Raw genomic sequence first — 15,882 nt, 5'->3', positions numbered from 1 at the left:
TGACTTTAGAACGTGTTGGTCAGGGTTTAACCCAGCTGGGTCTTGAAAAACCTCCCTAGGTGGAGATGGCACAAACTTTCTGGGTAATCATGGCCAGCTACCTGCCTGCCTGCATCCCATCAGTGACAAAACAGTCCTGAAATCCAGCCCACTCCTCTGGTTTCACCTTGTCCTGCTGTCTCCCGCCCTCCCATCATGCACAACTATGAAGAACGTGGCTGCGCCTGACCAACACCCCCTCCTAGGCCCCGGGGGTGGCTGTTAGCTCCCCCCGCGCAGCTGCACAGGTCCCGCTCCTCCAGCCTCTCCTCACAGCCTTCTCCGGCGTTGGAGGCTGAGATTACCTAAGCACTGAGGTAGGGGACACCCAAATGATACAGGATTTCACCCGCATCTAGATGTAAAAACTCGGGGTTCCCCCGATCTTGTGTAAAAACTCGGACTCTCATTTAACTGCTAAGCACTCCCGTGGAACCCCTCGGGAGCGGCAGGCTCCCTGTGCAGCGGGAGGGAGGCCTTAAAAGACGGTTCACCGCCCTCTTTGAGCGGTTTCCTATCCCAAAAAGCGGCAGAGAGCAGCCGCCCAAGTACCTCCCTCCAGGGGGTCCCAGGCTTGGGGCCTGGTGGGGCGTGGGCCGCGGGGCCGCCCAAGTGGTGCGGGCGGCGCCGTGCGCACCCCTCCCCACGGCGGCGGCAATGAGGGCGGGCCGGTACCCGGAAGAGGAGCCTCCGCCGCCCGCCTGACTTCCCCGTCAGGCAGTCAGGCAGGGAAGCAGGCAGGCCGGCGCCATGCTGCAGTTCTTGGTAAGGCTCCGCGGGGCGGCAGCGCAGCCATTTCGCGGCGGGGCGGAGCGACGCGGGCGGGGACGGCGGCGGGGTTGCACCGCTCCTTGGCGAGGGGAGGAAAGTCGCTGTGTGCAGTCACACAGTCCGTCCCCTGCCCGAGGAACCGGCGGCGGCCTCTCCCCTCAGCTCTCCGCTGCGCGCCGTGGGTGCTCCTGCTCCCGGGCGTGACTCGCCCCCGTGGCCGTGAAGCTGCTTACACACGGCGACTGCGCCCAGTTAGGGCTCTCCAGCAGCGCAGCATCCTTGTGGGTGCGGCCTCGGGCGGTTTCCCTTCTCCGGCTCCTTCCGACCCGTCGCCCAGCCCCGCTTTTCGGTACGGCGCTTGGTGGCTGCCCAGCCCCGTGTGTTGCTGGGTTTGACCCTGCCCCCCCCCCCGCGGAACAGTGCCTTAAAACTGCTCTGAAAACGTAGGTCCTGCCTTGTTTGGTTGTTGGGGTTTTTTTTTTTCCCCCAACAATTTTTTCCAAATTCGCCTTGGAGATTCAGCAGATTTTGCTTGCTCACGGTGATGCCCTCCTGCTGCTCCCATTCCTTTGTGTTAGCATGTGTACCCCCCTCCTTTTGTGAGAGCTGGGGGTTCAGTCCTTGCCATTCTGTGGACGCTTAAAAATTTACAGAGATGTGGATTTTTATACGTAGAAATTAAGGCAAGGGGTCGTGTTTCATTACTGCCTTTCATTAAATCCCCTTACCACAGCAGAATCAATAGACTAAATATCTTTTTTTCATTTGAATTTTCCTTTCTGTCTTTCTGTATGTTCCCCTAAACTCTTCTGGGTGAAGTTAAATGCCTGGCTACACTTCATTAAATACTTAACCAATGCTGGTATTTTTGCTGCCAAGTGTGGAAATAAATTGTCAGACCAAAAAGATGCTGGTTGCTGCTGTAGCAAAGCACAGAAACGGCCTCATGCTAGTGATATGAGGGATGCTGTAGGGTTTTAGTTGTATTCAGATATGTCCCAGTAAGTACAAACAATAAGTGTTATTCTTATATCTCTTATGGGGGGAAGAGTAATCTAGCTGGCTAATAAATTTCATAGCAAGTGTTGATACAGGGCAAGAAGAGATGGCCTATTGTAAGTTGTCTTGCGTGTTTTTATGAAATGAATAAATAAGGCCTATTTCTTATCTCAACTTCAAAATAAAATATAATAACAAGTATGAAACCCTCAGCCATTTCTTTAGCTGTTTTTGTATTATCTCTCCACTCTGTTGAAAACACACAGGAAGAGTAAATACCCTTAGCTACTCAGTTTCCATGTTTATCAACGCTACTGCTTGCTGCTAATGTTTTTTTGTTGCATTTGGTAGATAAAAACCTATTATTAATTATGACTTCTTGATTAGTGCCTGGAAGTTTAAAAAAAAAAAAAAAAGACATACTAATTCTGGGTTTCTTCCCTCTTTGGGTGTAGATTGAGTGTTTGACTCTTGCTCTCCCTTGTTAGGGCTGTAGCAGGGAGATAAAGGGATAATCTCCCAGACCTTGTATTTTTGCTATCCAGAGTTAAGTGTAAAATAAACATTTCTTTAAAATGCAACTTGAAATGCTGGGTAGAAATTGGAAGACCCTGAACTCTCATGAACCATATTGTCCTTAATAAACATGCTCATTTTAATTGGCTATATTTTTGCTATCCACATAAATTGAAGTGAAATGTTTCCCTCTGCTTGAATTGTCAAAAAAATAAATATAACTGGGTGGATTGCTCTTGAATGCAGTGCTAGACTTTTCAATAAAGACATACATTTAAAGGGAGCACTGATGTTGGTACTATCTGTACCGAATAAGGTTTATCACACAGCAGAATGATAGTTGTCCCATCTTCGGAAATGTTCTAGAGTGAAAGCCTAGAAAACTGCTCATAAACAAGGACCTGGTTTGTGTTTTCAAGTGAATTCTCAGTGCTAAAGAAAAGGAAATTCTCTGATAGAATGATACTCTGCATTGAGAGTCTGGTTTTACATCAATGTAATGTTTGTCAATATCTCCCAGAGTACTACTTTAACTGATAATTAAAACTACAAGAGCAGATGATAACCGGTGCAGTACACACAAAAAAACCTCTACTTTTTCCTAAATTGTTAATGCTAAGCTCCTTGAAAAGTAATAATAAAGAATAAGACCAAATCTGTTTAAGAAAATACTGAAGTAACTTTCGGTCATGATTCATTTGACAGCTTTCAACCAATTTTTAGTTTTCTGTAGCTACCTTTTCACTGGTGATGCTTACAGAGTTTGAATCACTGAAAAGATGAGTTGTACTGCAGCCTGCCTTAGGCATGGAAAAGATGTCTAGTCAGTATGTGATGTGAAAGATGTCATTGTGAACAGTGGTTTTATTTTTCTGTCGTGGTTTAGCCCCAGCCGGCAGCTCAGCACCACGCAGCCGCCCGCTCGCTCCCCCCCACAGTGGGATGGGAAAGAGAATCAGAAGAGTAAAAGTGAGAAAACTCGTGGGTTGAGATAAAGACAGTTTAACAGGTAAAGCAAAAGCTGCACACACAAGCAGAGCAAACCAAGGAATTCATTCCCCACTTCCCATGGGCAGGCAGGTGTTCAGCCATCCCCAGGAAAGCAGGGCTCCATCACGCCTAACAGTTACCTGGGAAGACAAACGCCATCACTCTGAACGTGTGTGTGTGTGTCCCGCTGCCTCCTTTCCTTCCTCTTCCCCCAGCTGTATATGGATACATCGTATGGTATGGAATATCACTTGGGTCAGCTGTCCCGGCTGTGTCCCCTCCCAACCCCTTGTGCACCCCCAGCCATCCTGCTGGTGGGGTGGGGTGAGGAGCAGAAAAGGCCTTGGCTCTGTGTGAGCACTGCTCAGCAGGAACTAAAACATCCCTGGGTTAGCAACGCTGTTTTCAGCACAAATCCAAACCATAGTCCCATGCTAGCTACCATGAAGAAAATTAACTCTACCCCAGCCAAAACCAGCACATTTTCTTAAAATGTTCTTGACAGTAGTGACCATGATCAGTAATAATTTTCTTAAAAAGAATTGACCTCAGCTCCTATATAGAGTGATTTGCCTACTGACAATGAATGAAGGCACAGTATTAGTAGTCTCCCCTTCCAAAATAGTCAAATGAGCTTTCGTAGTATAGGATGTACTTATTATGAAACATAACAATAAAAATAAAATGTAGGACCTTGTGGAGTTGCTGAATGAAAATTTCATCGTGTGTCTTTGAAGAGGGGAATTTCTTTCCCTTACAAAGTGTTGAGACACTTGAGGATTTTCCTCAGCTGGCAAGCAGGGTCCAGGCTAGGAATTGTGCTTCTGTTTTGCTCTCCCTCTCCTTCCAGGGTGCATTTTCACAGACAACCTTCAGCAGCTACGAGTTTGCACAGTTGTCAAAAGATCTTGTGCCCTGCTTCCAACCAACAGTCCTTTCCTGCCTTAGAGGAGCCCCTAGATCTGAGTGGATTTGGTTGAAAACTAATCTCTTGGGAGCTAGAGTGTCTGGAAGGTGCATGATTGTTAGTTGTTCAGAAGAGAAGCAGCAATTTAACATCAGTTTAAGTTTATGGGGGATCTCTATTCTTAAACCTTTCAAGGTGAGAGTGGGATCTTTTTGGAGTCAGAGCCTCTGTTCTGACTTTGGAGATTGTGAACTTTTTTGTTAGTGTGTATTACTATGTTACGTCTTTGCATACATGTGTCCCTCCCGAGCACTGAGCATCCTTTTCTTGGGGTGTTGCTTTAGGCTTTCCAGGCATGGACCAACAGATCGGTGATATGTGATGTAGGTCCCTGCTACTCTCTCCTCCACTTTTATAGGAGTTACTGTCTTTGTGGGTGTGCAAAAAATTTTGCAGACAAAGATGATCATAGCCTGATCCAAATTGAAAACACACTGTGCTGTGTTTTGGAAGTAATGGTAAAGTTTTCTTGGTGAGGAAGCTGGGTAAAATTGTGCTTCTCTGGAAGAAAGGTGAGAAATTAAGTAGGAGTGGAATTGAAACACTTTCGTTTTCATGTGACTTGCAATATTCCTTTTTTTTTTGTTATTATTATTTTAACCAATATGCTTTTGATGGAAGGATGTTAACTATTCTTTTATCCCTTTCTTCCTATTTAGCTTGGTTTTACTCTTGGCAATGTGGTTGGGATGTATCTGGCTCAGAACTATGATGTAAGTATCCTTGTATTCTCAGAGTTGAACCTATTCTGAACTGAAATATAAGGCCCTCAATCGGATTTGATTCAGTCTTTGTTTTGATGTTTTATTGTATTTGAACAGAATGCAGATCTTACTGACTTTAGTTATAGATGAACTCAAATGTAAATGGAACCAAAACTCTGTATTGTCTGTGGTAGAGTAATGCTTGAGCCTTAACTGATGTTGGGGCCCTAGAGCACAGATATGGTAACCAGACCTCTACATAGATAGAGGTAGGAGAAAAAGAGAAGGTTTAGCAGCTGCTCACGGCTTGTACCAGCATTAAAGTACTAGTTTCCTGACTGGTAGCCTGTCTGCTTACAGTGTTCTGTAACCTGTTTGTTACTTAAAAATCCTTCAGAGCATCTGAAATTTCTGTCTTCTGTATCAATAAAGAAAATAAGGTTTGCCAGCTTTTTTTAAAAATTCAGTACCAGCTCCTACTTCAAACAGTGTATTGACCTGCAATCTTTCTTTCCTTCTTTTCTCACAGTGAGAAAGTGCCACTTAGCTGTTTTTAGGCTAGAGGAGTAAATTAAACTTAACATTTTTTTTTTTCATTTCTTGTGCAATCTGTATTAGCCTAGTTTAAAAAAAAAGCTGTTGAGGCTCAAATCTCTGATGACATTTATGTTTTGCTTTTCTCTTGTCTTCAGTTCTGAAGTCATCTTGCTAGCAGAATTCTTATTTTTTGCTTCTTGCTTATGTGCACACTTTTGTGATGCCTCCTGTCTGGTCACTCCAATAAGGGTACTAATAAAAAGCTTGTATTTCTTTCCAAAATATGTTTTACAGTGTTATGAAAATGTAGTCATAAGAACATATTGGGGTGTATCAATATGTGTTGTAAGCATGTTATAGTGCTTTTCTGGCAGCACTAATAAAGTATTGCCACAAGAGGGGGACTTACGCTTTTGATTTGCAGGAAATGGTTCCCTGGGAATGTAACATTGACTTGCAGTATGAACATGGCAATTGTATTGCTGGTTTTGAAGATGATTTGGTTTAGATGACATCTAAGATAAACTTGTCATAATGAGGTCCTAATTCTACAGCTGTACCCACATGTGCTTAGGTATAAGCACATGGAGGGTTCTGCTGGCAGCAGAGGAGTTTTCTTGGTTTAGCTTAAATGTCAGGCGTGTTAAGGGCTGGGCTATTAATTTCATTTGCTCAGACAGAGCTTAACTTTGAAAGGGAAGGTAAGAGAGAAACTGTAGTATCAGACTCAAACCATCCAATGGGAGCCCTGCAGTCTGGATTAACTCTGCTCTGTGGGCAGGTTACATATGATGTAAAAGCCCATGATCTTTTTCACAACTGCCAGTAGGAACTTTGCTTTACATTCATTTAATCAGTTAGCTTGTGAAATCCTATGTTGTCAATTCCCAGTTTTAGCTAGACTCATGAGACAATCTGTTCCCTGCAATTAAAAGTTGCGGGGTTGGTGGGGTTTTTTTTAAGTTGCCGAAATTTACTGTTGGATTGCTTTATGAAAATGCTTCTATTTGCAAAAGAAAGCTGAAGGTTTGAAATTGACAAGCAGTAAATTCAATTTTCATTCAAGTGTGAAACTGCAAAAGGTTACCAATTTGCAATGCAGTAGAATTCCCCAGTGGGAATTTGGTTCCCACAAAATGGACCAGGAGAAGTATTTCTTCATAAATTTCTTGAGACCATAGTTGCTGCTCTTAAACATCTCTTTTATCTTGTTTTGTGACCAGTATAGTGCAATCTAATTTCCACTCCAAAAGTCATTATTAAAGTCTGTGCACCAGAGTTTAAATCAGCTTAGTCTTTGGCGGTTTGTCCTCTTTCAGTGGGGAAGCCAGACTGGTCTTACTAAATTTCCTGTGAAGTGATCTCTTTTCCTCCCTCCTGTTCCTGTCACCACTGGCTGACTTTTAGTCTTAACATCCTAAAATATTTCCTGAAGCCCCATGTTAGGTGCTTTCATCTGCTGTTTGTTTGATGTTACTTTGTTTTTAACCTCTGTGCAAAGTAACAGATCCTGGAAGCAAGTATCTTTTAGAAACCAATTTAAACTTAATAGAATTTCTTGCAGTGTTTATGGTATTGTCTTTCCTGCTCATGTCACTCAGGATTTTTTTTTAATTTGTGTGGGTTTTGTTTGGTTTTTTGCTTTTGTCTTTAAAGATTCCTAACATTGCGAAGAAGCTTGAAGATTTTAAGAAGGATGTGGAAGCTAAGAAGAAACCTCCCAGCGACAAGTCCTAAGAGAGCAATGTTACCCAGATCACCTCTGTGCATGCATCAAGGATGCAATTTACCTTTCAGGCAACAAAGATCAAGTAGAGGGTTGGCATGGGATGTTCCTCCACTTTTAGTCTTCTAGGACTGGAATGGAATGTCCTTCTTTTGAAAGAGCAGCCGTGAACTTTCCCTGGGACTGATTTTCAAGGGTTTCAGAATTTGGATTTGCAGCTGATACGTGACTGGATAAGGTCGTTTGTATTTGTCATTATTGCTTTTCCTAATATTTTGTAACCTATTTTTACCTGATCCAACTGGAGTCCTTTTGGTCCTGTTCCTATGCGTACCTCACACTTTGTAACACCCTAGTTCTTAGAACATCGCAAAAGAAATTAAATGCATTAAGAAGTAACTTTCAGGTTTCTTGTCATTTGTTGTGAGCAGCAGTACTTCACTGTCCTTAAGATCCTTATTCCATTATCAGAGATAGGAAAGTTCATTTGTCAAACTATGAATCTGGAGGAAAGGGGAAGCTCCTGCTTTTTCCATTATGTTAAATGATCACTTCCACCAGTGTAGACTTTGCAACAACATGGCTGATTTCAAAAAGGGTAAAAGGCTATCAACTTTAACCTAGGTTTCAAATTAGTTGTTTCTTCTATTATTGTCTCTTATTCTTCTTTCCCTTCTGCTTGGTTGCTTGATGATGTCTCTGGAGTGATTGGGAGGATAGGAAAGAGAAGAATTATGTCCCATAAGTGGTAACTGGGGCACGTGAAGGTCGGCAGTTACGTTGCGAATCCAAACCATTCACTCTATGTACATAATGGTCCAGTTTGTGTAATTGTTCTAAGTATGCTTTTTAACTGCCTTTTGGTGTGGAGTAAGGACTAGACATGTCTGGTATTCCCGTTACTTCCTCATTCCTGTGCATGGTCTTCAGCCCATTGCCTTTGCATTTGATTCAGTTGTCTACCATGCATTTTCTTAGGATTAGAACCATTTATCTGCTGTCCCCCTTATTGTCTGTCCAGTATACTCCTCTTCACCCATTGCTGCCACTAAAAGCCCTAGTGTGTGAGAAAATGCAGCACTGTCCTCTTCTGTTGAAATGGAAAGCAAAGTCTGCATTTGGAAACCATTTTTTGCACCATTTTTTTGCATTTTTTTTATTCTGTTGTAAATTCTGAAGAAAATATTGCAGTTATTTGAATAGATCAAAGTTTTATTTGATAGATTGTTGAATTAAGATTATTTAACTTTTTTTTCGGTAAAATAGGAGAATCCTATCAACTGTGTAAGGTGACTGAAATCACTAAGTCCCCTCGACAGTCTTTTGCAGAACATGAAGGACAAATTATCTATCTTTGCTACTAAATACACCAATCACAGTAAAATTACTATAGACTCTCTGCTTTTATCAGCTTTTTAGCTCTACTGAAATTGGATTATTTTCCTTCTTTTCATTGCTAATTTCAAGGATAGGTACCAGAAAGATATTCTCCTTGCTTTTAGTAACAATGTCCGGTGATGGACTGCTACCGACAAGTAGGAGGAACAAGCACAGAGAAAGACCTCCTCCACTCCTTCAGGCTCTTGATTAAAGGATACCTAGAGTGCTTCTCCATCAGTGTTTTAGGTAGGATAAGGAGTGTGGCTTCAAAATGACGTATCCTTTTACCATGTTTTTGTTCTCATCACAGGAAAACTGTAGAGCACGTGGACTGGATTCTTTTCAGAAGAGACTAAACCAGAAGATGTGCTTTAATCTCTAATGGGTGTTTAGTCCATGAAACAGGCCTAGAGACTTTCAGAGGGAAAATATCCCAAGCTTTGGACACTATTTGGCTCTGTAGACCCTGTGGACTGCACTGCTTGAGATAAACATAGCCTGAATGCTTTTAAGTACAGGACTCCCCATGTACCCAGTGTAATTTTCACCCTTTATCCCAAACCCATTCAGATACATCTGCATGGGTTCCAAGCTCGGGAGATTTCACTGAGTCAGCAAGGACACATTTACAGAATACCTTATGCCAAAATTTTGCCTCCTTTTCCAAAGTTTGGTAATGGCAGAGTTTTTCCACAATGAATTCCTGCAATTGAGGAAAGTATTTCTCATCTAAAGATTTTCTTTCTTAAATAATATAAATTTATAAGAAATATTTCACCTGCAACTTCCCATTCTTCCTTTTACCGTCTACCCTGAAATGTGTAGCTGACATAAAAGCTTTCAGTCTTTGCTAATGAATATTTGGCAAGTTTAAAAACCACCTCAAGACAGACAATCCAAGTAGCTATGCTACCAGCTCTCCCTATAGTAAACACTCAAAAAACTCAAAACAGGGAGAAATTATTTTGACCACCTGACATTTAGTTGTTAGAAACATTATGGTAGCAGTATGTGTTAAAGATGCCAAGAATGTGCTTGGTGAAGGGAGTTCACATATAAAGTACAGCCACATTTAGCTATTGGTGTAGTAGTAGCGTACACTCTGGAATTTGAAAGGCGTTTCGATTAGCTTTCACAGACTTCAGACCAGACTGAAGTAACTGTCTTCTGCACAAAAAAAACTTTTCCATAGAGTGAGACGGCACTACACAGCTGTTTCAATGCTTTCATGAATGGTGATGAACTTTGTTTCCCCCAGCTTCCCTTTCTCCCCCGCCCTGTTCTTTGTTTAGTGTTCTTGAGCAGAGTATTGGAAAAGACTGGCTCCAACCCATTTGTATTTCTTTGCCTGTCATATACAATTATGTTAGTGTTTAAAATTGGATTATTTCTTTCCTCAAATGTGCTTTAAGTTCCTCCCTTTCTTTACACAGAGATAAGAAGGGAAATAATATTCAAAATCTCTATATTTGTTGCCAAAAGGGCCTGTGTTACTCTAAAAGTATAATTTGGAGCTGAAACTTTCAGCTGAGCATTCCAAGCAGATGTTGCAATTTTTTTTCCTATCAGATTTTGAAGTGAACCAGCTACAGCTGTAGTGCTATAGAAACAATATATGCTCATTAATATTAATGACAGGACTTCTGAAGTGTTTCACACTGTTTGCAACACATTTTAGCTCAAGCTGTCTTTTTTGTCCCATGTAGTAAGCTGGAGAGTTGGATAACATAACACAATTCTTGTTTATTTTGCAACTACTGTATAACACACTTTACCTAACTGATTCAGCCTGAGACTATCCTAGACAATACTAAAGGTTAACCTTATATTTCAGAGGGCAGAGAGTACAGACGGGTAATGACTGCTTGATGCAGATCTTGCATCTGAAGGCTCAGAGGGACTTTGGATGCAGTGCTGTCATAGCAGGTGACTCAGGATGAATGCACTTTCCCAATACGAATATATGAAATGCCAGATAGCAAAGTTAATTATTAGCTTACTGGGCACCACAGCTCAAATAAAGACAGTGGTTTTACCTCACAGAACTTCACTAACATGAATGCTCAGTGGTGCCATTTTATGTCATGGAACCACAGCCCCTTGTCTCATGATGTGTGCTCCATCCCTTGACCTTTGTGGCCCTTGGGCAGGACTCGGTTCAGTATGCCCATATGCTTCTTGTACTGGGGAGTCCAGAACTGCATATAGCAGTTCAGATGTGTTTTACCAGGGCTAACAAGAGGGGAAGGATCACCTCTCTTGACCTGTAGAGGATGCTCTGCCTAGTGCAGCTCAGGATGCTGTTGAGCTTCTTTGCCTCAAGGGCACATTCCTAACTCAAGTTCAACTTGTCTACCAGGACCCCCAGATCCTTTTGTACAAAGCTGCTTTCTAGCTGGTCAGCTCCAGCTTGTACTGGTGTGGGGGATTATTCCACCTCAAATACGGGACCTTGCACCTCCCTTTGTTGAATTTCATAAAATTTGTGTCAGTCCATTTCTCTGGCCTGTGAAGGTCCTTTTGAATGACAGCACAGCCATCTTGTGCATCAACCACTTCTCCCAGTTTCATATTGTCTCCAAACTTACCAAGAGTGCACTCTGTTCTATTTCCCAGACCGTTAATAAATATGCCAGTGTTCAATAATTCAATATTGGCCATGGTATTTTCCCTTGGGGTACACCACTAGAGACTGGCCTCCAGCTGGACTTTGCGGTGCTGACCACAACCCTTTAAGCGCAGCACTTCAGCCAGTTTTTGATCTACCTTACCGTTCACTTACCTAGTCCATGCTTCCTCAATTTGTCTGTGAGGTTGTTGTGGAAGGCCACATCAAACGCCTTGCCACACAACGTACATTGTTCTCCTCTCATCCGCCAAGTGAGTTATTTTGTAGTACAAGTGCCAGGCTGGTCAGGCATCATTTGCCCTTCATTAATTCATGCTGATGGCTCCCAATCCATCACTTTCTTTTCCTTCATATATTTGGAAACAGCTTCCGGGAGGATTTGCTCCATCACCTTCCCAAGGATTGATGTGTGACTGACCAGCCTGTGGTTCCACAAATCTTCTTTCTTGAAGATAGGAGTGACATTTGCTTTCTTCCAGTCCTCAGGGGCCTCCCTGGATCACTACAACCATTCAAAGACAATAGAGAGTGGCCTCACAGTGACACTGGCCAGCTCCCTCAGCACTTCTTTTAGATTTCCTCTGGCAGCTGGTATGCCTATAGAGGCCTTTGGCTCCTGATTTTGTAGCAAGAAGCGCCTCTATAGGCCTCCCAGGTGAGGCTGGCTGTGGCCATTAAGGCACTCAGGGCCCTGGCATTGGCTTTCCTAACCCCATCCAAGTCAGTTAAATCACTAGTACCTCCAGCTGCCTTCTGTAAAAAATGGGTTATACTGCAGAGGAATTACTCAAGGACTGGGAAAAGTTTAATGAATCCAACTCTTTTTCTTTATGTTTTTAGGCAGCATCATCTACATCAGAAACTTTTATTATGAATTCAGGTAAAGATACGTGACTCCTGTTAATGTGTCGCTCTTCACGGTGATTCTGTTGAGTAAACTCACAGTTCCGATGAACTCTGATGAGCTGTAGTGGTGATCTGGCAGCACAGGACATTTCTTAGTGGTGATGTTGTGGGGAGTTGTGATATTGCTTGAAAAATATATTGCCTTTGTGAAGGCAAAATTTTTTCCACTGTGGTTCTCCTTTGTGGTTCTCCTTTGTCCTGTGGTTCCGGCGGCTGTGTGCACCACCAGCTGTTATGACTCCTCTATCTGTGCTTTCTTGGAGAGATTTGTTATACATGTAGAGCATCTGGAAATGTGCTTTGAAGGGCCCAGATTATAGATGGCCCTTAGGTTACTGCCGAAATTGAAATGTTGCAAAGGAAGAAATTGGAATTTTCAAAATTAATAAAGAGTTGATTTCATAAGCCTAGATTATATCTGTGTTTGCAGAAACATGATTGTGAATTGGTATTGGCATGTAAAAATCAATATCTGCTGTATGTGATGCAGAATTATTTAGAATATTAGGAAGTGATGGTGGATATTGGAGTGCAGATGTCATTGGTAAACTCCATAGAAAAATTTCCTGTGCAGCTCTTTTTATTTTTGCCTCAGAGGGACAAGAAAGAGATACTTAGTTCTATTTGTTACACTTCTTGGTGGTATTTGCAAACTTTAACTTTACAAAGTCCCAAGCCAAGATCATTTTTATTGAATTTGTATTGCAATAAAATAGCTATGGAGGTTATTTGCTTTTTCACCTGAAACATACGTTAATCACAGACGGTCAAATTTACTTTCTGGAAAAATAAAACAATTTTCATAAATTGCCTTCAGAATAGATGTTCCTGCCAAAGTTGATTCCAACTTTAGTCTTTAGTACATCTGGAAAATACCTAAATACCCCATTCCTGTAGTTCACCAACTCAAACCATAACTACGTGTGTAACTTTCCTACCCTGTGAGCCCAAATGCTGGAGTGGAACATGCTGTTGGTTTTCTGTGTGAAAACAGGAATTCCACAGCATTTCATCACACTGATTAGAGCTCTTCTCTGACAGCTGCAACTTTGGGTTCAAAGATGCAACTCAAGTAGTAAGATACTAATCAATGGATCTAAAAAAAAAAATATAAGGGCCTGGTTTAAATTATATTATTCACCTTTTCTGCAAGCCAGAGTGAATTGAACAACCAGTGTACGAGTATTAAGTACAGCTATCATGTTCTGCTTTTTTTCCTGAGAAATAAAACAATACTCTATCAGCTACAGAATGAAGAATTTCTCAGTATAAATCACCTCAGTTAACTTCAGTTAAATTGTTCAGGTTTTATATCACTGTAAAAAAAAATATATGTAGCCTTAATAGGATTCTAGTAAAAGGTAATATAAAACTGTAAGATAAAATAGTATACTCCTGCTAGTTAATGTGATTATACTTTTTGTGCAGGAATCTTAAATTCTGGGCTGAAAGCAGGACTTTTGTTTTTAGGACTTGATGTATGTGTTGAATGTTGAAAGCATCTGGAAATTACTTAATCTGAAATCAGGCTTCTCTCCCCTCTGAACAAAATACTTCAGCTTTGGTTATTGCTGGAGGCAAATCTGACAGTACGCTATAAATTACCAGTGAAAATTTCCCAATTGTTTGTCCACTTGCCATTTATTTTAATAATAAAAAAAAAGCAGCAGTCAGCACCCATTGCTGTCACACTATGAGCCATGCAGCTTGCCCAACCCTAAGCTTGTTGTTCATCAGCTGCTATTTTCCTTTGTGATGCTCAGATTCTGCCACTAAATACTTTCTCATGTATTTTCTTATGTCTTCAATGAAATGAAAGGAATCATACATTATGTCTAAAGGCAGAATCCGGCTGTGGTGCATGCACTGACTGGTCTGATAGGGAAAACGGGCCGGCACAGCACACTGCCTTCCTGCAAATGCCTGGTGGGACGTGGCAGTGACAAGTGCCAGCAGCTGTGGACGTGGAAGTCTGCTGAGAGCCCCGATGCAGAAGGGAAGGCTGCTGGGGAAGCTCCTTACCCAAGTCCACTCCAAATTTCTCTGCACCAATCTCATGGGACACAAACTATGCCAAAGACTCTTGGAAACGTTTCTGAAGAAATATTCCTTGAGATGTGCAACATAGCACCAAGTAATTTCTATTTAACTAGTGCTATTGGTGTTATTACTGAAGAGTGTTGGTGGCTACCCTGTTTGATTTGTGAGTAATCCTAGATCTCCCTAAAGCTGATTGGCATGCCAGCTGCTCCTCTGTCTTGCAAATAAGAATATCCCGTGTTCATATCCCCTGGGAAAGGTGTGGGATAGCAAGGCTTGATGGGAGCTGAGCTGAGCCAAGAACTAAGTATTAGGAGAGTGGAGAGTGATTTGTTGCTGAGCAGCTAGGCAATTCGAAGATGATGGTGGATGAAGTGTGAAGTGAAAAGGATTAAAGATGAGTGCGCAGTAAAGGGCACAGGGCGACTAAAGCCTTGGGAAGACAGCAAGCCGAAAGGAGAGTTGCTTGCCGGGGGAGAATGGTTGAAAGTAACTTTGGGGACTGAGAACAAAGAGATGTCCTGCTTGCTGTGTGTGGGGGCAGGACCCTGGGCACTGCAGACATCCCCCCCCCCTCCCCCCCCCCCCCCCCCCCAGAAGTGCTTGTTCTGGAGAAAGTTGCCCATGTTAGTGGACAGACGTTGGTTGCAACCTCTCTCTCCTGCTTCAGCAGCTGCCGTGCTGGGCGCAGCTTGCCGGGGGACTGCAGCTCGTGCCGGGAGGGAGGCCGGGGCGCCTCTGCTCTGAGCACCATGTCGGGGTCTGCGCAGCAGCATCCGCTGGCTGGGGAGCAGGAACACACCCAGGGAGGAGAGCTGGAGTGGTGTGGAGGATCTGGATCCCGGAGGCAGGCATGGGATTTGTATGCTGGGGTGCAGCAGAGCAGCAAGCTCAGGATAGGGGGAACGCAGAAATTGGGGAGGTGAGAGGAGTTGAAAAAGTGAAGCTGAGGTCTTGTTTCATGGATTAGGATGGCATGGGGATGCACTGAGCCACTGATTCACAGAAACACTTTGTTTTTCAAAACCAACTTTACAGGAACGACTGTAAATAACAATTGTTTTGCTAAAGGATGCTGCCTCCTGCTTTTGGTACAAGGGCTAAAATATGCTTTTGTGATTTTCCCATTTTGCTCCCCCTCTACCAACCTATGACCTCTTACTGTATCTGTTTATTTCCAAGACAAGTCTATGGTATCCCTCTGTTTTGACAGAAGCAGTAAACCAACACCTTCTGCTGTCTCAACACTACATCCCTAAGGGCTTGGTGGGTTATGAGGTGAAATATATCCTATTTATATTCTCACTGAGCACAAGAATATGCAGTAGTGAATAATTTATTTTATTGACATTTTATTTTTGCAGAATAGACATTCGTACTAACATTTAGACAGCCTAGATTATAAGTGGGAAGCATAAAAAAATCATTAAAGTATATATATAAAGAATGTGATTACATGAGATCCAATCATCCTAATATACATCTTAAATGCTTTGACATTAAAGAAATTATTAAACCCAGGACATAATACACGACAAGGTTTACTGAGTATCACAGGGATCCAATCAGAAAAGCAGGACATTCGATATAGAGATTGGCCTTTTGGTTTGATAGTTATCCACTCTATGTCACGGTTTCCTACATCTGAAGTTCCTGTTCTCTGGGCTGCTAGAGAGCA

At 42.4% G+C, this 15,882-nt stretch overlaps 1 protein-coding gene across 1 annotated transcript; it reads left to right on the top strand.

The window, feature by feature from the left end:
* The first annotated feature begins 662 nt into the window (after nucleotides 1-662).
* On the top strand, nucleotides 663-7,648 carry STMP1 (short transmembrane mitochondrial protein 1). The gene is made up of 3 exons (XM_075755782.1): nucleotides 663-804; nucleotides 4,942-4,995; nucleotides 7,180-7,648. Exons 1-3 carry the CDS (start codon nucleotides 790-792, stop codon nucleotides 7,258-7,260), a joined length of 150 nt encoding a protein of 49 aa, XP_075611897.1. The 5' UTR covers nucleotides 663-789; the 3' UTR covers nucleotides 7,261-7,648.
* Nucleotides 7,649-15,882: the final 8,234 nt, after the last annotated feature.

This window comes from Balearica regulorum, chromosome 1 (assembly GCF_011004875.1).
Source record: "Balearica regulorum gibbericeps isolate bBalReg1 chromosome 1, bBalReg1.pri, whole genome shotgun sequence".
NCBI lineage: Eukaryota > Metazoa > Chordata > Aves > Gruiformes > Gruidae > Balearica > Balearica regulorum.
This window is presented reverse-complemented; position numbering and strand designations above follow the sequence as displayed.

Excerpts from the sequence above, each read along its gene's own strand:
- STMP1 (XM_075755782.1), top strand. Across the intron at positions 4,996-7,179 it reads ATCTGGCTCAGAACTATGAT|ATTCCTAACATTGCGAAGAA; the intron begins GTAAGTATCCTT and ends TTGTCTTTAAAG.